At 41.8% G+C, this 22,313-nt stretch overlaps 1 protein-coding gene across 1 annotated transcript in view; it reads left to right on the top strand.

Moving 5' to 3' along the window:
- xylt1 (xylosyltransferase I) overlaps positions 1-22,313 on the top strand; it is a 286,218-nt gene that overhangs the window by 214,122 nt on the left and 49,783 nt on the right. Inside the window, exon 6 of the mRNA XM_041206662.1 lies at positions 18,376-18,592. Coding sequence (XP_041062596.1) covers positions 18,376-18,592 — 217 coding nt within the window. The remainder of the gene's footprint in view (positions 1-18,375; positions 18,593-22,313) is intronic.

Below are 22,313 nucleotides of genomic sequence, written 5' to 3'. Positions count from 1 at the left end.
GTGAACTTGGAAATATTACATTTAGTCCCCACGTACAAATCATTGAGGTAGATTGTGAATAGCTGGGGCCCAAGCACTGATCCTTGCAATACCCCAACTAGTCATAGCCTGCCAACCTGAGAATGACCCATTTATCCCTAATCTCTGTTTTCTGTCCATTAACCAATCTCCATCCAGGCCAGTATATTTCTGCCAATCCCAAGTGCTTTAATTTTTCTTACTATCCTCTTGAGTGGGACCTTATCAAAAGCCTCCTGAAAATCCAAGTACACCACATTCAATGGTTGTCCCTTATCTATCCTGCAAGTAACATCCTCAAAAAATTCCAACAGATGCGCCAAACGTGATTTCCCTTTCATAATTCCATGTTGACCCTGCCTAATCTCACCATTATTTTCGAAGTGTCCAGTTATCGCATCCTTTATAATAGATTCTAGCATTTTCTCTACTACTGATGTCAGGCAAACAGGCCTGTAGTTCCCCTTGTCCTCTCTATCCTTTGTTAAATAGTGGGGTTACACTTGCCACCTTCCAATTCTCAGGCACCATTCCAGAATCCATAGCATTTTGAAAGACAGTCACCAATGCATCCACCATCTCTACAGCCTCCTCTTTCAACACTCTGGGATATAGATCATCAGGTCCAGGGGATTTATCAACTATCAGTTCCACTAGTTTCTCCAGCATTACTTTTTTCACTAATACTAATTTCTTTCAGGCCTTCAATCTCACTAGTCCCTTGTCACGCCGACATTTCGGGGATGTTTTTGTATCTTCCTCCATGAAAACAGACACAAAATATTTGTTTAGTTTCTCTGCCATTTCCTTATTACCCATTATAAATTCTCCATTCTCTGCTTGTAATGGGCCCACATTTGTCTTTATTAACCTCTTCCTTTTTGCATACCTACATATAGGCTGGGTAAATCTAATTAGCACTAGTTCTGAGGAGGACAAATTCCTGGAATGTATACGCGATGGTTTTCTAGAACATGTATGTTGAGGAACCAACTAGGGAATGGGCTATTTGATATCTAGTATGATATAATGAGAAAAGGCTAATTAATAATCTCATTGTAAAGGAGCTTTTACAGACAGGTTTAATATTCCTCACTAGTTTACTTTCATGTTCTATTTTCTCTTTCTTTATCAATTCCTTGATTCACCTTTGCAGAATTTCAAAATGCTTCCAATCCTCAGGCTTACTATTTTTTGGCCACCTTATAAGCCTCCTCCTTTGATCTAATAGAACCTTTCACTTCTTTTGTTAGCCATAGTTGGATCATTTTTCTTGCTGGCTTTTTGTGCCTTAAAGGAATGTAAATTTGTTGTAAGCCATATATTAATTATTTAATGATAGTCATTACCAGTTTACCGTCATGACTTTTAATGTAGTTCCCCAATCTACCAAAGCCAACTTGCTTCTCATACCTTCATAGTTTCCTTTGTTTATATCATTTTCAAATTTCATGTAAAATTCCATCATATTATGATCACTCTTCCCCAAAGGCTCCTTTACAATGAGATTATTAATTAGCCTTTTCTCATTATATCATACTAGATATCAAATAGCCCATTCTCTAGTTGGTTCCTCAACATACATGTTCTAGAAAACCATCGTGTATACATTCCAGGAATTTGTCCTCCTCAGAACTAGTGCTAATTAGATTTACGCAGCCTATATGTAGATTGAAATACCCCATGCTTCCTGTATTACCTTTGTTACATGCACCTCAGATCTCCTGATTTATAGCATGCCCTTATCACTACTATTTGGTGATTTTTAAACAACTCCTACCAAAGTTTTCTGCCCTTTGCTATTACTTAGCTGAACTTCCCATCTAAGATCCTCTCTCACTAATATACTGATCCCATCTTTTATTAACAGTACAACACTACCCCCTTTTTCTTTTTACCTATCCTTCCTAAATGCACAAACTTTCAGTTCCCAGCCTTGGTTATTCTACCTCATTCTCAAATGCACTCAACAACTGAGGATCCACAGCTCTCTGGGATAGAGAATTCCAAAGATCCACCAACCTCTGAGTGAAAAAACTTCTTTTCATCTCAGTCCTTTTTGGTCGATTTCCTATACTGAGATTATGACCTAGTTCTGGACATAGAGAAAACAGCCTGTCAGCATCTACCCTGTCAAGCCCATTTAAGATTTTATATACTTCAATGAGATCAACTTTTATTCTTCTAGACTCCAAAGAATTTAGACTCAATCTCTCCTCAGAGCATCGCAGGAATAAATCAAGTGAATCTTTGTTGCACCCTCCCTAATGCAAGTATATCTTCCTGAGGTTAGGAGACTGTAGTAAAGTTCAATAAAGAGGATAATGCAGAACTGTCATCATTTGTTGCAAACAGACCTGCAGGTAATTACCACAAGTGCTACCAATGGCAGTCAAAGTCAGCCTTGCTCTTAACTTTTATGCCTCTCCCAGGCCACCCCAATGAATCAGCCAAGTTCAGACCAGCTCTTACCTGATTTAATCTGCACCCTTAGCCTACCAAAATCCCACTTCAGTGGAACCAGTTGATGATTTGAATGGTGAGCTGCCTCCATAAACCACGCGTGTGCAAACCCCAGACCAACTCCATTCCTGCCCACATGAAAATGGGAAATGCCATGTTTGGGGGCAGGACTTAAGATTTTATGCCATTTTCACCTTCGTAGTGAAAATCTGGGCCACAGTATCAGTTTCCACATGCGTACTGAAACGCCCAGCTCTACTTCACCTCCACCCCACTTGACTTCTGCAGCAAATCTTTCTGAGCTTCTGTAAAGTGCCTTTAAACTAAACGTTGAATAAAGTTGCATAAAGTCTACAGTTCAGATCTTTTGACCCAGCAGGTATATGCCCGTGTTTCTCTCTGCACAAGCCTCTCCCCATTCCTCTTCACCTTACTAATCAGCTTATCCTTCTATTCTTTTCTCCCTTATACGTTTACCCAGATTTGCCTTGAATCCATCTCGCTTGCCTCATTTTCTAATCATTGTCGATTGAAGCAGGTGACCAGGGTCTCTTGACAGTAATCCATTAAAGTGAATGGACTATCTTTGGCATTTCAGTATCTTTTAACAGTGGCCATCCTGATCACTCAGAATAAATCACTATCTGCTTGCATTATATCAATGGATTCTCCTGTAGGTTCTCGTCCAAAATCAGAGAATGATAGAAATTTCGGGCAGTGGAACGTACCGTGGTGCCATTGCCATTGACCTGCATTTCCCCCTCCGTGCTAGGGCCTTTTATTTCCCTGCCTGCCGTCTGCAAATGCTGATGTGTGCCTTGTCCCCAACAGATTTTCTTGCCATCCACCCCTCCTCCAGCCAGTTACCAAGGTTACCAGATGAAAAGTAGCAGTACAACCTCGGAACTGGGGGAAGATGGAAGAAGAAAATGTTCGAGCTCCTCATCTCCCTCCATTTAACCCCCAATATTTGCCTGCTGAAGGCCCGGTTTCAGCTGAGGCACATGAATGTGACGTTCCTTCCAAAACTTAAAGCCCTTCTGTCTCTTTCAATGCTGCCTGTATCTCAGCTGGTGCTGCAGCGACAATCCTTGCGGCACAGTCAGAGCTCTCTTAATTCTTCGGCAGAGGTGAACTCCCTCTTGACATCAGCAATCGCACAGCGCATCAAATGATGCTTGGTGGTGGAAAATGGATTGAGGTAATAGTAGGAGTCACAGTGGCGTCGAGATGGAGAAACCAGCCAGTGGTGTTCATTTCAGATTGTTTTAAATTAGGAAGCAGTTTTCTTTTATTTTACCCAATGAAGTTAATTCTAAGTCAATCTATCCATATTTCGTTATTCTGCTTTAGAGGCAGCTTGAAAAATAAGTTGGAAAGAGTTTGTGGCAAAGTTTGCATGTTTGCTAACTATAAGAGTAATAATATTGAGATGGTCCTGTTGTGGGATGTTAGTTACAGTTTGGTAGGTTATACGTAGGCATCGTTGTCATACGTAGGTTGACTGTAAGTCTTTATTGACTCAGAACTATTTACAAATATATAGTGAAAGGTACAAGCTAGGAGTTGTCTCCATACTTGCTGGTACACACAGCTCTGTCCAACACTACACTGACCTGGGTGTGAGTCATGTGCCTCTTACATTACTGTGCGGGTGGTACTGTACTCATTCCCACATTAACCCTATATGTGCCCGACCCTTATACTACAGGCACTAATCAAATGGATTTACTATCGTTTGCCTGTGCTCCTAAATTTGTTTCCAATTCATGTCAGTTCAGAGACCCAAGATTATCTCTTTTTTGCTTATTAAGTCACAATTTATTTGGATTGTGTCAAATTCCTCAGGAATTACATCATTTCAATATCACGTTAATTTCTTCAATTTAAAGTTAATATCAGTGCACAGGAGAAAACCAACAGAGAGCCCAGAATGATGAGATATTGCTTAAAGGATTAGTCGGTCATGGATTGAAAATAATTGACAAAGAACCTGAAGGGAAATGAGAAATCTTTTCACATTAGGTATTTAAGATCAGGAACACACAACCTACAAGTGTGGTAGAAGCAGGTTCCATGGGAGCTTTCAAAAGGCAATTAGACATATACTTGAAGAGGACTAATTTGCAAGGTTACGGGGAAAAGATCTGGCACAGGAGTGACAGGCCAAATGGCATCCTTCCGTGTTGTCAGATTCAGTGATTCTTTCAGTGAGCCCTGGAGCATGGGCATTTCTTCAAGCCTTTGTATTTTGGAATGCAAAGCAGGAGACCAAGGCCAGGAACAGTTTGTAAAGGAAGCTGAGCTTCGAAAGGAATGCGATCTTAACTCTGCACCAATTTCAGGAACCAGAGTGAACAACATCCGAGAGCACTGTTAGGTAGAGTGAAAGGACCACCACATATATAGCACTGGGAGCTCCTAGCCACAATCCTGATACATGTTCTTGAGATGCATTACCCAATTGTCCAGTGCATTACAGGGGTAATAGATGTCCTCTATTACATCAAATTCAGCTGTAGCATATAACATCAGCAGTCAGACAGACCTCACATTGCCAGTAATGGGCACTCGGTGAGTACCAGCTACCATTGCTGATCAGGCATCTTGAGAAAATGCTCTTTTAATCAACACAAAGGATTACTGTTTTCAGAACTTCCAGATGAAATGTCAATAGTTCCTATCTGAAAATAGCAAATTAGAATTGAGACTTGTGTAGTCTACTACATCTATGTGAAAGGTCAATTGGTGCACAATCTTTCACAGTTGCCACGTTACATATCTGATTTGTAACAATACTGAAATATCTTCATCATCTATCTTTATTGCTCAACCTACAGGAAGATGCTGGCTAAAATCAAGCTAACAATACACTTGTGTGAAATTATTCAGGCAGATATCGTTGAACCATCCTTAGATAGACATTCGGCCCATGTTATGCAATTGCGATTCACATCAATAACAAAATAGATATCTTCTTTCCCATATCTCTTTGAATATAATGGTGGGTGGAGGTTGCTCCGTCTGCCCATGTGATTGGTTTCACACCTGTTGGGCTCACTGCTTAGTGATGTGCATTTCTCCACTTCCTCACCATACATAGTAATATGAAGGATGTCATGGGTCAGGTGGGCTTTTCTCTATCCTGATGCCTGGTACAGCACTCCAACCTGTTCACCCTACAGTCAGATTGGTGTGCTGAGCATTACTCATAGTGTTAATGTATCAATTCAAGGATAGTAGTGATTCAGCATGATTATTGATTTTCTGATTGGCTGCTCAATTCATATTTTAGTAGTAATTCACTGAAATCCTGTTGTTGAGTGTATTAACAGAAATGAGGGAAAAAAAAATGTTGATTTCATACACAGAGCAAATTAAACCCCCCAAAATTAGGATTAATATGGGCATCAGTTATATTTCCTCATGTTAATGTTTTATGAAATTGTAAACACTCATGACCTCAGTACAAAACTGGCCTGAATAACTTTTTAAGATGAACAACTTGAGGAAAATAATGAGCTAGGACAGGAGCAGTCAGTAGCCCTCGGCCCTTTACGAATTTTATTTCAACTGTACTCTTCATTCTAAACTTATTCAAAGTCAGCTATCTAGAATATGTCATCAACATTTACTGTTTGAAATCAAATTCAGAAAAAGGGAAGATAATAAAAAATTGAAGGACACTAAAATTCATTAATCTTTGTAACTGATCTTTAAGGAGTGTGTTGAAGATAAGGTTTCCTCCTGTACCTATGTTCCTATGCTTATTCTTCTGTCACTTTTACCAGTAGGAAACCATTTTCACTTTGGCAAATAACTGTAGGCCCACTTCACTGAGCTGTTCCTTTCTGTGTGTTTAATGATTCATGTGTAATTTCCTTCAAACATAATTTGATGAAAGAAAATAGGAAGATTCCCAAGTGCTTTACAGCCGTTGAAGTCCCTTTGAAATGTAGTCAATGCTATAATGTAGGAAATGCAGCAGTCAATTTTCACACCGTGAGCTCCCACAAATAGTGATGAGAAAGATGACCCAATCATGCATTTTAGATATTGGTTGAGAGATAACTATTGGCCAGGACATCAGGAAAACTCTCTGGCTCTTTTTTGATATAGTACCATTGAGCCTTTTACACCCACCTGATAAGGCCTTGGTTTAGCCTTTCATCTTAAAGATGGCACCTCTGACAGTGCAACATTCCCTCAGTATGGCACTGAAGTGTCAGCCTAAATTTTGTGCTCAAGTGTTTAGAGTAGAGCTTGAACCCATAATCTTCTGACTCAGAGGTGAGCATGCTGCCACTTGCCATGGCCATGAGACCCTTGCGTAAAGTCATGTGCCATCTCTTCATTTCTTAATTGCTCTGTGCGTTTTGTACAACAAAATCTGTTTACCCCCAAAATGGACACTGACTGACAGTCCCAACTAACTTGCATTATAATAGGTTAAAAACTGCTCCTTGAAACCATGGGCCTCATAACTTACAATTAGGAACAGCCTTCAAAGCACCAGGTCTGTACTAAAAATACCAGAAATGCAGGTGAGTGTAAGGAAGCAACAGGTGAAAAAGCAACAGCTTCTTTAGCCAGCATCCATAATGGGAGAGAAACCCCTTGATGTCTGGAATTGAATGGGCTCTAGCTCAGGGATAGAAAGTTTTCTCTGCTGCTGATTAAAGAACTGCCCATACTGCAAAAGCCAGAACCTGCACCAAAATGAGCAGTATTCCAATGGGAAAGGGGTTGGGTCTCCAGGATGCCGCCTCTAGATTATTTACATGGTGATTATTGGGTTAAATTTCCTACCGATGTGCACCTCCTTCGTAACATCACCTGACCTTCCCCAAAGAATACCAGACGAGCATTCGCGAGGAGGCTAAAGAGTCCCATAACATGGTAGGAGGGTCTCACCATTGGTGGGGGTGACAAAACAGAGACTGGAAATGGGGTTTAGGGGAGCGAAGGAGAAAGGGAAGAGGAGGGGACTAAGAGTTAGGAGATTGTGGTTCAAGTAAGGTGGGGGATGGGCAGCACCATTCTTATTCGAACAAGGTGGAGCAGCAACATGGAGCAAGAGAGGGTAACTGAGAGGGTAACAGCGAGCACAACCGAGGAGGGAGATTTCTAAACTGGTGGCTATTAGACTGTTTGGTCCTTCACCATGTGATTCTTATTTAAAATAGTATTAAGTGTAGAGCAGAAGAGCAAGGGTGCAGACTGTGGAAGCAATCTCACAGGAAGAAAGCTTCAATCAGACTTTGAACAGCGGGTGCAATGCAAAAGCCGAAGTCTCAAAATCAAATGCAAACGTGAGTGACTGGAGAGAGCAGGAGAATGTAAAGCTGGAAGATTACATTTCATTCCATTATTGTGTCAGGTACTGCTTGCAGCCCCCTATCAACACGTCAGACTTCAAGCACTAGCAGCTGCATGGAATGAAGGGGAGAGGGAGGCACAAACAGGAGTCTACAGGACATTAATATCCCCCTCCCTCCAATTTGGCAGAGGTCTCCTGCAGGCACACTGGCCCCATCTCACCCTGTGAAGTTCGCCAACGTAGCAGACCCCAGTATCAGGACGTCCTTCCCTCAATGGAAAAGAATTCTGAGATGGCAATAAACGGGGAAAACTAACAAGCAGAAAATAGAAATAAAAACAGAAAATGCTGGGAAAACTCAGCAGGTCAGGCAGCTCAGTGGAGAGAGAAACAGAGTTCATATTTCGAGTCCACATGACTCTTCTTCAGAACTGGAGAGGTAGAAATATGATGGATTTTATATTGTCAAAGGGAGTGTTATAGGTAATGTTAAAGACTAAAGAAGGTGCTAATAGTGGCATAAAGGTAAGATAGCAGAAAGTTTTATTAGCAGAACAAGGGTCAGCACTCTCTGAAAGTAAGACATAAGAACAAGTTACAGATGACCCTGTGGGAATTGGGAAAATATTTTTTTAAAAGATCAAAATGAAGGGACAGAGTTCAGGGTCTGAAGTTGTTGAACTCAATGTTAAGTCCGGAAGACTGTAAAGTGCCTAATCAGAAGATGAGCTGCTGTTCCTCCAGTTTGCATTGGGCGTCACTGGAACATTAGAGCAGGCCAAGACATTTGTCTTGTGTCCATGACATCTTTGTCAAATCTCTCCTGATCTCCCATCTATCCCTGACCTTCTATTTTGCTCCACCTGGTCCACACACCACCACCCCGTTCAACAATATGAAACCCATCGCATTTCTATCTCTCTTCAGCTCTGAAGAAGAGTCATATGGAATCGAAACGTTAACTCTGTTTCTCTCTCCTTAGATGTTAACATACCCTGCTGAGTTTTTCCACCATTTTCTGTTTTTATTTCAAATTTCCAGCATCCGCAGTATTTTGCTTTTATTTAAGCGGAAAATAGATCTGAAATTACATCCTCCTGGTAGGGCTCCAGAATTGTACATAATCCCAGATATGCAAGATAAAAAGAAGGAACACTGGAGGAGCTATAGCCACTCCTGGGATATTTGGCTCACCTGGTTTACTGCACACACAATGACCATTTTGAAAGTAAAGAAACCTGCAAGTAAGGGACATCTGATACAATTCCCTTGCGTGCCTCCAATTTACAGCTTTAATATGCTCCAGCCTGGCTTTAATTCTGTCTCTTACCAACACAATTGGTGAATTTCCCACTATCAGTTTAGAATTATGCCTCAGTGGTTATACATCGCTGTGCCCTGAATTCATCCAGGAGACAGAGTGCAGATGGTTACAGTAACTCAGCAGGAAGAAAGTGCGATCTTGCTCATCCACTGTACACAATGAAATTACGCACATTAACAAGTATTGAAAGATTCTGCCCATCTTGTTTTAATTTCCTGCTCATTCCATTAGGCTGTGCTATCCACTTGTTTTATGCGATTGGAAGATCATTAATATAGCAGTACAAGTACCTAACATCATACCATGGCGGCCAAGAGAGCACATTGCAAGGTGATTTGGGAAAAATAAAATCAAAGCTGCAAAGAATTTACAAGCTGGCATTCTGACTTCTAATATCCTACAATCTGCCTGCATTAAAAGGATTTGTCTCGTCCTGATAATGCCTTAAGGTGTGCACATATCTCTTGTTCTAACAGATCATGGAGTTAATTCCACGTTACTAGACAACACTATAAAAAGCTGTAATGTTACCGTGAAGCACATTTTTTAACATTGAGTTTGTATGTATTCTGAGTTATAATTTTCTGCTTATAATTTTCAGATTATATTTTGTTGTGATAGCAAACACGAGGCGAGGTGGGTGGGGTGGAGTGAGATTTTAAGGGCTGAAATCTCCGATTGGAAAGCGGGGGCAGGGCCCGCTCGCCAACACATAAAATGACACACGGTGATGTTGGTCAGGTGTCCTGACATCACCGCACGTCATTTAGATTTTCAGTGCGGCGGGCCCACAGCCGATTCGACTGCGCATCCGCCGAACTCTCAAAGGCCTGTTAAAAACTAATTTGAACAATTAATTGAGCTGCCCGTCCAACCTTAAGGTTGGGGGAGAGCAGGCAAAGAGCCCAGGCGGCCTTCGCATTTTTCATGGAACCTCATCCACGGGCGGGATGAGGCTTCATGAAGTGTTTAAAAATTCAATAATTTTTTTTTTTTAAATCATTGATATGTCCCAGCTCATGTGAGCTGTCACATGAGGGGACATGTTTTAAAAGTTTTCAAATATTTTATTTAGAAATTTTAAACTTAAACAAATCTCCCTGAGGCATCGCTTTGACTCAGGGAGATTTCTGCGCTCTTTCACGTGCATGCACGAAAGAGCGCAGGCCCCTGACTCAGGGAATCCCTCCCCGCCCGCCCAGGGAGCACTCAGCACTTCCAGGTGAGCGTCACGCTGAGCAGGCCTTAATTGGCCCACCCACGTAAAATGGTGGCGCAGCCCCAATTAGGGGCACCAGCCGGGTTCCTGCCCACCCCCCCCACCCCCAGATGGGGGAAAACTTTCCCCTAACTCCCAAAACAGATCGAGATTTCTCAAACCTGACCCCAATTCACCTACTTCTGGTTTTAGTGGTTACAGGTCGGAGAGGGTGGGGAACATGCTATCAATCTGCCCCTAGGAGGTGGGTAGGTCAATAAAATCTTTTAAAGAGGCTGCATGCCTCTAGTTTTGCTTAATTTTTTCATTTTAACCCATGGATGCCTGATTTCCCGAGGTTCGGGAACCCCGGCAGGTGAAAGGAGGTGAGAAGGGCTGGATACCTGAGGTAAATGCCTTTACAGCACTGCTTGTGGGCCAGGGGGAACAGGATTGTGGCACCTGCAAGCTAACTCCTTTATACACACCGTAATCAAACTCTGCAATGCCGACTCCCCTACCATCTCCAAACTTACATATCATCCATTCACCAGCCTCCCTCCCTCCCAACAGGGAGTCAGCCCATCAAACAATTACACATTTTAAAACAAACCCTGCTCTGAATTCAGTCTGACCTGCGGGAAACTTGTACTTCTGAGTTTGCCCATAGTTGAATCTAGACTCCATCCCTCACATACCCACTCGCTTCCTGCCTCCAATTAAATATGCAGGCATCTGAGTAAGAGCAGAAAGATTTGGTTTGAACAGAACTGATTTCCTTCAGTAAGTAATTTCCGGTCTTAAGATTCTTAAAATCGTTACAGATATGAAATGGTGAAAGGAGCTTGATCAGATATGTAGAAATGTATATACTCATTGTTCATACACAAAATGTTCATACAGCGAAAATGAAGTGATGTGAAACGTCAAATGCCGAAGGAACTCACGCCACTTCAATTTTAAGACTCCGAGAATGAATTAATTTTTTTAAAAAGTCAACAGATGGATTAAGGATTTTATTGCTTTTTAATATTTAATTTAAATTCCACAGATATGATGAAGTATATGGGTCACCATAAACTATAAGTGAAATTTGAAGAAGAATGATTACTTTAGTGAGTGTAAGAGAGAATAATGCATGCTTCAAAACCGATCAAACAGGATTATCAAAGGATTCTTTAAGCTGCCCAGTTGTAGTGTATTATCAGTGTGCATGTAGGTAGATAATTAATATTTAATCTCGTGTGGAGATGCTGATCCTGCTACTCTTCTAGTTTTGTCTTTGATTAAATACACAAGCTAAATCCAATTACTGTACCAGTACTGAAATGATAATTAATGCTGCAAAGCATTCGCAGCCATTGATCCTATTTCTCTGACTATGGTGGAATCTAAAACTTGCCAAGTTCTCATTGTTACAGTATTCTTGTCAAAAAAAATTGCTCTTTGTTATTCGAAGTGATAACTTACTTAACTAGTATAAATGCCAAACATTTGTTAATGCAGCTGGGAAGTACATATACCAGGGCTCAATATGGTAAGAAAGTTCATTCCAATGCCTGGACTTTAGAGGTCCTGCAAAACTTCAGTTTTGAAAAGATGGGATGCTTTTTTGGTTTAGGGGAAGCTACACACCTGCACAGGAGAATGTACATAAATACCAGGTCAATTCTGGGTCTTCTGTTGTGAGGATCTGACAGGAAAAAAATAGCACAATTTGGCACAAGAGAAACAAAGTCGGGTACATGTATCAGCCTGTGCTAATATGAGTACAAAGGATGTATTGAACAAATAAAATAATCCTGAGTCACCAGCCACAGACTAAATGAAAACTCACAGTACTGGAATACACAACACATAGAATTTACACCACAGAAACAGGCCATTCAGCCCATCTGATCTATACTGGTGGTTATGCTCCTTATAATCCTCCCCCCATTATATTTACTTCTCCTAGGCCTATTCTTCTGTTCTTTTCCATTCATAGAATCGCAGAGTAATACAGTACGGAAGAAGGCCATTTGGCCCATCGATTGACCCCAATCCTCAGCTCTTTCCCCATAGCCCTGCCAATCGTTCCCCTTCAGAGGTTTATCCAATTCCTTTTGAAAGTTATTATTGAATCTGCTTCCACCACCCTTCCAAGCACTCTGTTCAAGATCATCATAACCTACTGTATATTTTGTTCCCCCTCATGTCACTTCTGGTTCCTGTGCCAATTACCTTAAATCTGTGTCCTCTGGTTATCGACCCTCCAGCCACAAGAAGCTTATGTACTTATCTAGCTTCGCCATAATAAGTTAATAACATTATTATTAATGAATTATCAGATGCCAAATCAACTATTTAATAGGGAGGTGAAGGGCATATATGACCAATAAAGCTAAATATGGAGTTATGATTCATATAAAATATATTAAAATACACCTATATCATATTAGATGTATGTATAATAATGACCTAGAGCCTGAAGGAGAGAGCAGAACCCAATAAGCAGCTATGTGAGTGCCTGGTTCGAATTAGTTCCTCATTTCTCTCTGGTTTCTGATGATTTCCAATCAGTTACAGCAGGAAACCAGGCACTAATGGAGCATAGTGCCACCACTGGCAGAAGAATGTCATTGCATCACAAGTTTAAATGGACAGTTTTACACTTTTAAATGTGGGCATGAGAATTTATAATGGAAATATAACGTGAGGGTAAAATGTGGGTTAAAATGGGGACTGAATTACGTCCTGGTCCCATTACCTCCTGCACTCTGACCTTGCTTCACCTGGAGACTATACTTGACGTATGTATAGGGCCACTGATATGTAACATATATGTACTGACAGTGACAAGGAAAGTAGCACAGGTAACATAACCGGCTGATGCGAATTCTGTATAATTCCTGATTTCAAAGAAATGTGACTGCAGAAAATTTCCATGGGCGTAATTTTCCGTGCTGCTGGTGTGGGGCCTGTAAGGCAACTTGAGCAGACAATATGGCGAGAAGGCCCAAACTCAGTTTCACAGCGTTGTGAAACCAGTTTGCAATCACCTGCCCTGCCCATCAATGACGGGTCATATTTCCTGCCATCGAACGTCAGGAACCTCATTGTAATACACTTGCATATCATTGTAAGCCCAGCATGCCCGGAATCGTGCCCACCTCCCCCCCCCCCCCCCCCCCCCCCCCCGCCCCCCCACACTGGATCACTCGAGCATGTTTCACAACAGCATTTGTAAGGTGTGCGCTTGGCAAGCTGCACTTCGCTTTGGACTTCGAGGTTCGTTTGCCTACCTTGCTTTGGGCAGTACTTGCAGCCATCAGCACCAGGCTTCTCAGACAGCGCCACTTCACTTTTAGGAGAGTTCACGGGCAAGTCTCTAACTACGAGACCAGCCATAAGGCGGGGGTGGCTTTTCAACGGCTACAGGCTTGCTTGGGGAAGGGGGAGGAGTGACCTTAGATGAGGGACGAGGCTGTGGGGCGAGAGCTGTAGTGGGGAAGTAGGTATCCCAGGCTGTGTGTGGGGTTGGGGGGGGGGCGGGGGCAGGTTGATCTGTGCAAGTGGCCTCAAGATGGTGAGGGCTGAGGAGGCAGCCTCCAGAGGAGATGAGGCCAGATGGAGATGTGAGGGTGTGTGTGAGAGAGTGAGTGTTGATATCCCTTGAACTGGCAGTGAGTGAGATGCCAGTGAATGTGTGATGGGTTTGAGTATGTGAGTCTCGAATGATGAAATGGTTGCTTTACCCTGGCAGCACAGATGCGATCATTTATCCTTTTTCTGCATTGGCCGGTCAACCTCTTGTGTGCAGCATTAGCACTGATCACTCCTGCCATCGCCTGCCAAGCTGGATTGGTGAGATTGCTGAACATCCTGTGACCTGAGTGGGGGTAGAGGACATACAAGCAGGCCCCCATGGCATCCAAAAGGTGTTCCAGGGATGCACCATTGAATCGGGGGGGTTGCAGTCTTCTTGCCTTTTGGGGCCATTTCTTCTGTGCAGCAGTCCTGGACTGGAAGCACTGAGAGGTGCTCACGCTGCTGCACTTTAAGCATGGCAACCGGTGTGAGGAAACAGCGAGGCAACGGCGTGGTGGGCGAATGAGAACATGCCTGCCATCAAAACATCGTGTTTCCCAGGAATGCATGATTAATGAGGTGCGATTGGGATGATATAATGTAAAAAGCCACCTTTGAGGCTGGCAGGTAAAACATTCTTTTTCCCACCCGCTACCGTGCTTAGTGCAAATCTGGGACAATTCCACCCCATAGCTCAGATCATCTTGACTTAAAAGGAGCCTCTCAATTTCAGCTCTTGCACCTGTATCAAATCACCCCAAAATCTACCCTACTCTAAATTGAATAAGCCCAGTTTTCTAACCTAAGTAACTAAGGCTGTTTAAGATGAGAATTATTTTTAGTACTGCTATGAACAATGTTTAATTTTAAGTTGAATTTATATGTATATATATATATTATTTGTGTGTTAAGAAAGGTAAAAATGGTTTCAGTTTCATTTGGGTTTTGTTTATGAACCTTGGTACCTGGGTGCCTGGAAAGACTTGTGACTGAAAGGTCAGGTCTTTTGGGTTTGTTTGTATATATACATTTTTAATGAGGTCTTATAACCACTGAAGTTAAAGAAATGGGTTAAAACCAGCTGAAAGTTCAGCCCCTTTTGTTTGTTTCTTGAAACAAAACACAAAGTAGAAAAACTTTACTGTTGCCTCGCAACATTGATCCAGAGAGACAGAAATAAAAAAGACAGGAGCTGTGATTGGGGAGTTCAGTGTGTGTGTCAGAGAGAGAAAACAGGGATCTGAAGCTCTGAGAAGAAAAGCCGCAAGGTTAGTGGGACAATAGTTAACTGAATAGTCAGTAATAAAACTCTGTAAAGTGGTCAGTTTAGCAGAGGTGCTACTGGAAGACTGAGTTTAGGGTACTCATTTGTTTGCTCTGCAGTTGAAGAAGCACTGAGGTTAGAGTACGGTTTTTGGCTGTCTTGGTAAGAGACACGAATTAAGTGAGAAGCATCAAATGAATGCTTAAGAGTTTGCCGGAAAAAAACTGCAACTGTGCCAAGCATGAAGCCTTTGTGGTAACTCTTCACTGGTTTATCTGTCTGTAAAGGTATTGCATGGGTAAAGGAATAGTGGGAATTCGAATAATTTTGTTGTGTTTATATTGAGATCTTTAAAACCTTTTTGTCTGGTGTAATATAGTTCACTTTTCTTATTTTATAAATATTTTATTTGTATTGAAAGTTCACCAGCATACTCCTGTGAATTTGTTCAGTAGCTTTCCTCCAAGCTTTCTAAAAAAAACTTAGGATCTCTCAAGCTAGGTTTTACTCTGGGATCTGAGTATTAGCAGCAGCTGAGATCATAACAGGCACAGTCCTCTGAACCTTTCCCAAAACCTCTATTATCCATTAAATGAGGAACTAAACCCTTTTTTTCAGAAGCCTTGTTGAATGTCCCTGATGTTTCCTTCTCTACCCAGGTTATCATAAAGAGTAACTCCTACGAGCCTGTCAATTCCCTTCCCTCTAATTGATGTCTGAAAAATGGGCCAGTAGTTCCTGGGATTTCACTTGTTATCCTTTATGAAAATTTGGAACGACTTGTGTATTCTTCCAATCCAACATGGCAAAATCCAGACTTTAGCGGGTTGTTAAAGTTATGGGCAAGCAGCTCTCAAAGCACATCTTTCATTTCTTTAATTACTCTCAGGGGAGCATCATCTGGACCAGCAACCTAATTTATCTTCATATCCCTTATTCTATCAGAAATATTTACAGTTTTTTTGTCTACAGTACAAGCCATAGCTGGCAGTAGGATGTTGTTCACCAGAGTGAAGATTGGTGCGAAGTGATCATTTTAACACCATTGCCGTGCTTTGGGAGCCCATTTGAATCTCTCCTGTAAGGTCTCTAATGGTCCTCTGACTCCTAACTTAGCTATAAAAAAAAGTTTTCACCATTGCTACTGCAATTGTCTATTATCTCCCCTACCATTGATCTCTTATCTGCTCTGATAGGTTTTTTTTCCTTTGATTTCTTACAATATTCATATCTATATATGAAAGAATCATAAATACCTCACAAATTTACTTCATCCCTGCACATAACCAGTTAGCCATTTCAGTTTACTTTGTCATCCAATTCTTCTAGCCAGAATTCACAATGTAGAAATGGGTTGTTTAAAATCTGCTGCCAATTCCTAAATCCAAGGAACTCAAGGTAACTTTTGGAAAGGGATTTTCTTTGCAGTTCTAAATGAAAAGCTAGTGTCCCCTGTGTAATTGAACATCAGAGACAGACTGCAGCAGGAGCCTTTATATCCCAGACAGAAACTTAAACATATGTTGCTGTTCAAATTCATTAAACACTGACATGGTTGGTATCTCCTGAAAACATACAAAGCTCTTTTCTTATTTTTCTGCATCACATAAAAGCAATTCAAAGAGACATTTTAGATTGGGTTAGAATAATTATAGGAACCTATTGACTCAGAAAGCAATTGGAAAGAATTTACACCAACTGCATAGTTCCAATAATGAAATGCTGCTTGTCCTCCTGTGGAGTAACTTGTACTATTCATTGTAGTTCTTTGTTTTCAATTGCTTTAGTAGTGTTTCCAATTTTACAAAAATGTTTCAGCCAGTGAAGTAATAGCCATGATCAAGCTGTCTTTGACTTTTGCCTTTGTCGGTTAATTAGTGAGATTTATAACTTGGCAAAAATCTGATTATGCAGCACAAAGCAATTTAAATTTCATCACCAGGATGCACTGCAAATGTGAAATGATACTAATTTCGGAAAATAACAAAGGCAAGGAAGCAAACCAAAACCGAAGTTAATGCTGCGCTTCTTGTTAAATTCTTAGAAATAGTTTTATGCTAGTGAAGAGTGTGATTTGTAAAAGTAAGGTCAGAAGAACATATTCGATAGTAGGAATAGGCATTCGAACTCTTGAAAAGATCGTGGCTGATCTTCTACCCTCTGTCACACCTTATCGCACTACCCCCATATCTCTTGATTCTCTTCATACCCAAGAAAATTTCCTTCTGCAATGAAGTATTAGCCTGGATTGTTAGTAAAATTCTGTGGAGTCGGACTGCAACTCACAACCTTCTGGATTAAAGGCAAGAGTATTAACCCTGAGCCAAGGCTGGCATTTGGAATAGGGAAGTTATATAGCGGCTCATTTTAATTTAAAGCACCTGGTGAGAAAAGGACAAAGATCATCACAGCCCCAATCAGACAGTGCTTAGAATGGGCAGCTTAACCAAACCTATCAAGCTCCTGTTGGATGTCTTCGGTTGAAAATGGCTTGATGTAGAAGATCAGCCTTGATCTAGTTGAATGGCAGAGCAGGCTCGAAGGGCTGAATGGCCTGCTCCTGCTCCTGTTTTCTATTTCCAATGTTCCTATGAAGCTATCCCCACAGTGGCAGAGGAAGAGAACTACATTGCAGTCATGGCAGGTAGCTAGAAATTAAATAAGATTATTCCAGTGTGGAAAGTGTTTGCTACAGTGACTATTTGCAGCAAAAGCATGAACACTACATATATTATCTGTAACTTTCGAAAGTATTTTGTTCACGCTTCATTGAAGATATGTGGCAGAATCCAACAATGTTGTATTGCATGTGGTGCAGCAATCGGTGAAGTCTAGATTGTGGAACTTCTCCATTAATTCCTTGAATTGTTATGCATTTCCTGTCATGGTTGCCTCTATGGAAAGAGATATGGATAGCATGTGTATCTTCAGATCTTTTGATGTGTTTAATGAAGGAGATGAATGGCTCTTTCTCTAGGTTTCATTAAATTTTCGCTTACAGCAGAATTATAGTAGACAGCATTAAAATGCTGAACTGTTGCAACCGTTGAATGTAATGATACATGAAGTCAGAGCTCTCCTGTTTTAATCTGCTCTGTGCCACCAGGTCGCACTTTCAACAAGGAGTGTATTTATAGCTGTCTTCCTAATTGCTGCTACAATTCGTGGGTCACCTCATGAACTCTCAATTTTTCTCCCCTTTTCTGTCCCCTCCTCAGGTTCATAAGGAAACAGGGTTTAGACAGGATTTTCTTTGAATGTGACACACACATGTGGCGCCTAGGAGACAGGAAAATCCCGGAAGGCATTACTGTAGACGGTGGTTCTGACTGGTTCCTCCTCAGTAGAAAATTTGTGGAATATGTGAACTATTCAGAAGACGAGCTGGTGACCCACATGAAGCGGTTTTATGCCTACACCCTGCTGCCAGCTGAGGTATCAAAGAAGCAGAACTGCTGCATTCCTTTGTGCATGTCTTTTTTTTAATGAACTTTGTCTCTCCACAACTGTTGCCTTTACCTGTTAAGCATGCCTGGGCTTTTTAGCAGGTAAAATTTTTTGATTTAAAAATTAGGTTTACAATTTACTACATTTTGAAATCCCAGCCACGTTAACAACCATTATCCAGGGACATGAAAAAGTCACAGGAAGTGCCTGCCTCAGTAGGAAGTGCCCCAGTGCCCTTTGTCTTGCTGCAGCCTTTGACCACGTGATTTGCAGCTATCTCGTGTACTTGGTACGGGAGAGTTCTTTAAGAAGAAAAGTCTGCCCTTTTGTTTTAGAATATTCTGGCCTTTTCAGATCCACTGCAAACGCTATGGGAATTTCCGCAATTTTTTAAATAGCTTAAATGTTTTATTTTCATCGTTATTTGCCTTGAATTTTGATAAGGTGATAAGGATATTCTTTTTTTAAAAAAAAATGTCAAGTTAATTAAGTTACTGAATGGGGACAATTTTCTGAATTGGAGCCTTGCCACAAGCTACACCTGACTGCCTCCCAGTTTTCCTGAAGGTGTTTCCCCACTGTTTAGGAGTCAGGCTTGAGGGGCCGAATGGCTTTACTCCTTGTCCTAATACATAATTCGTGCAATTCCTGGGCAACCCGTTCCACTAATGAGATATGTATTTACGTTTGTTTTTGATGTGTACCTCTGAACAGAGCATTTAGAAGGGGATTTTAACCCTCTATCGCCCTCCAAAACAGGGAACGTTAAAATTCTGAAACAGGAATCCCCGACCTGCCTCAGACCCACCCACTTCCAGTTTTAACCATGGCGGGACAGGGAGTGGGCAGACCAATCCCCTCGCCGGAGGCGGGTTGTTCGTTGAAGTGATGGAGTTGAGGCGGCCTGCCTTGGTTTTAACAATCGTTCTATTTTTAACTCATGTCAGTTGGGTTCCCCTGGCCTCAGGAAACCCAGCAGGTGAAAAGATGTAAGAGGAGCTGAATCCACGAGGTAAGTGTCATTTAGCTGTTCCAACAAACAAGGTGTTTCATATGTTTGGCTGAGAGCCTGGACATCCATTACTCTCCTTGAAAAGCTGTGCCCCAAAGAAACCATTGTTTTATTGACAGCTCAGGTTCTCTGATTTCTACAGTCAATTTCACAAAGTTTACTTGCAGAAGGTTAAGTGGTTTCAAGCGTTTGTAGTTTCTGTTATTGATACTTTAAAGGGTCTGGATGATTGACAGCTTTGTTGTCTTCTAAGTGAAATGTTTATTTTTAACATGGGCCAAAGTTATGAATGAATTACTTTTTTAAAGCTTTTTTTTAACACATCCTACTGTCTCTATAGGGTACATTGGTTCTGTACAGTGTTCAGTGGGTCAATGGACATAGAAGTGCCAGGGGCCATAGTGGGTGGGTGGAAGGGCAGAACTTGGCATGGGGGCAAGAGGAGGGCATAGGGGCGGGTGGAGCCATGAGGTAGCATGGATGGTAAATGAGAGTTTGGAGGGTGAGGGGGTGTGATGGTCTAAGGGCTGGAGGGCCTTTGTGTTTTTATTTTAACTGGGACCAGGTCCCACAGCACTAAGGTGGGCCTTTTTAAACACCCTGCTTCTGCACCCAGCAGCCTCTGAGGCTGCATCCAAATTCTTTCCTGGGTCAGCAGGCCCGACTCCAGCCCACACACTCCTCCTGGGCAATGGAGATCCCGCTTTGTGGGCACTTTCACCCGAGGCAGGCAGGTTGAGCCGGGAATTTTCCTGACTCGCGCTACCTGTCCCGAGGATGAAAATTCAGGCCCAGAAATTAGGTTACATCAGCAATGAGTTCATCTGGATAATGCCTCCAGTGAACAGAGCACTTACAAGTAGCCATGTATTACTGTAAGAGAACTTTACAGATGGTCTGGTGATGTTGAAGCTATTCTAGTTTCATATTGAGCAAAAGTCTTAGAAATGACCCAGGCCTGCTCACTTCTACATCCTATGAAATCTCTGTAGTTTTCCATCATCATTTGGTTTCACACATATCTGCAAAAAGACGAGATAGAGGAAGAGCACAGTTAACTAGTAAAATCTCACCTCACTTCGAATTATCCCTGAGTAAACATCCAATATATTGAAAGGTTAGCCTTTAATTTGGTCTGGAAGTTTATAATTAAGCATATGTCTTTTCCAGTTCCTATTTTTGCTGTTTGCGCATTATAGAAAGTGTAAATCTATGTCCCAACAGGCGTTTATACCCTGTTTAAGAAGTCTGTATTTTCCTAGTCATTAGTGAGTTGCGTTGCTTTGATAAACTTAGTTATGATTTTATAAGTTTCGTTCTTTACTCTCCCCACATTGACCTATAGTTTTTTAATCCCAATATAACTCTCAGGTTTACAACTTGCAGTAGATGTCTTCATTGAAAGATGTCCACATCTCTACTGCAAGAAGTGCAAATGTTTCCCTCCCTAACTTAGTTTCCCTCTATCCCAGTTAAATGCTATGGAACTTTTTTTTATTCATTCACGGGATGCTGGCTGGGCCAGCATTTATTGCCCACCCCTAGTTGACCTTGAGAAGGTGATGGTGAGCTGCTTTCTTGAACCACTGCAGTCCATGTGGTGTAGGTACACCCACAGTGCTGTTAGGAAGGGAGTTCTAGGATTTTGACCCAGTGACAGTGAAGGAACAGCAATGTGCTTCCAAGTCAGGATGGTGAGTGATTTGGAGGGGAACTTCCAGGTGGTGATGTTCCCAACTATCTGCTGCCCTTGTCCTTCTAGATGGTAGTGGTCATGAGTTTGGAAGGTACTGTCTAAGGAGCCTTGGTGAATTCCTCCAGTGCATCTTGTAAATGGTCCACACTGCTGCTACTGTGCATTAGTGGTGGAGGGAGTGAATGTTTGTGGATGTGGTGCCAATCAAGCGGGCTGCTTTGTCCTGGATCGTGTTGAGCTTCTTGAGTGTTGTGGGAGCTGTACTCATCCAGGCAAGTGGGGAGTATTCCATCACACTCCTGACTTGTGCCTTGTAGATGGTGGACAGACTTTGGGGAATCAGGAAGTGAGTTACTCGTCGCGGGATTTCTAGCCTCTGACCTGCTCTTGTAGCCACAGAATTATATGGCTAGTTCAGTTCAGTGTATGGTCAATGGTAACCTCCAGGATGTTGATGGTGGAGAGATTCAGTGATGGTAATGCCATTTAATGTCATGGGGTGATGGTTAGATTTATTTTTATTGGAGATGGTCATTGCCTGGCACTTGTGTGGCGTGAATGTTACTTGCCACTTGTCAGCCCAAGTTTGGATATTGTCCAGGTCTTGCTGCATTTGGACATGGACTGCTTCAGTATCTGAGGAGTTATGAATGGTGCTGAACATTTTGCAATCATCAGCGATCATCCCCACTTCTGACCTTATTATGGAAGGAAGGTCATTGATGAAGCAGCTGAAGATGGTTGGGCCAAGGACACTACCCTGAGGAACTCCTGCAGTGACATCCTGGAGCTGAGATGACTACCCTCAAACAACCACAAGCATCTTCCTTTGTGCTAGGTATGACCCCAACCAGCGGAGAGTTTTCCCCTGATTCCCATTGACTCCAGTTTTGCTAGGGCTCCTTGATGACACACTCGGTCAAGTGCAGCCTTGATCTTGCCGCTGAGGAATTCTAATTCTGATTTAAAAGTTTATAACTTACCAGCAGGCAGGCCAATTC

Source organism: Carcharodon carcharias, chromosome 15 (genome assembly GCF_017639515.1).
Source record: "Carcharodon carcharias isolate sCarCar2 chromosome 15, sCarCar2.pri, whole genome shotgun sequence".
In the NCBI taxonomy this organism is placed as follows: Eukaryota; Metazoa; Chordata; class Chondrichthyes; order Lamniformes; family Lamnidae; genus Carcharodon; species Carcharodon carcharias.
The sequence above is the reverse complement of the archived record's forward strand: the minus strand, read 5'-3'. Positions and strand labels throughout refer to the sequence as shown.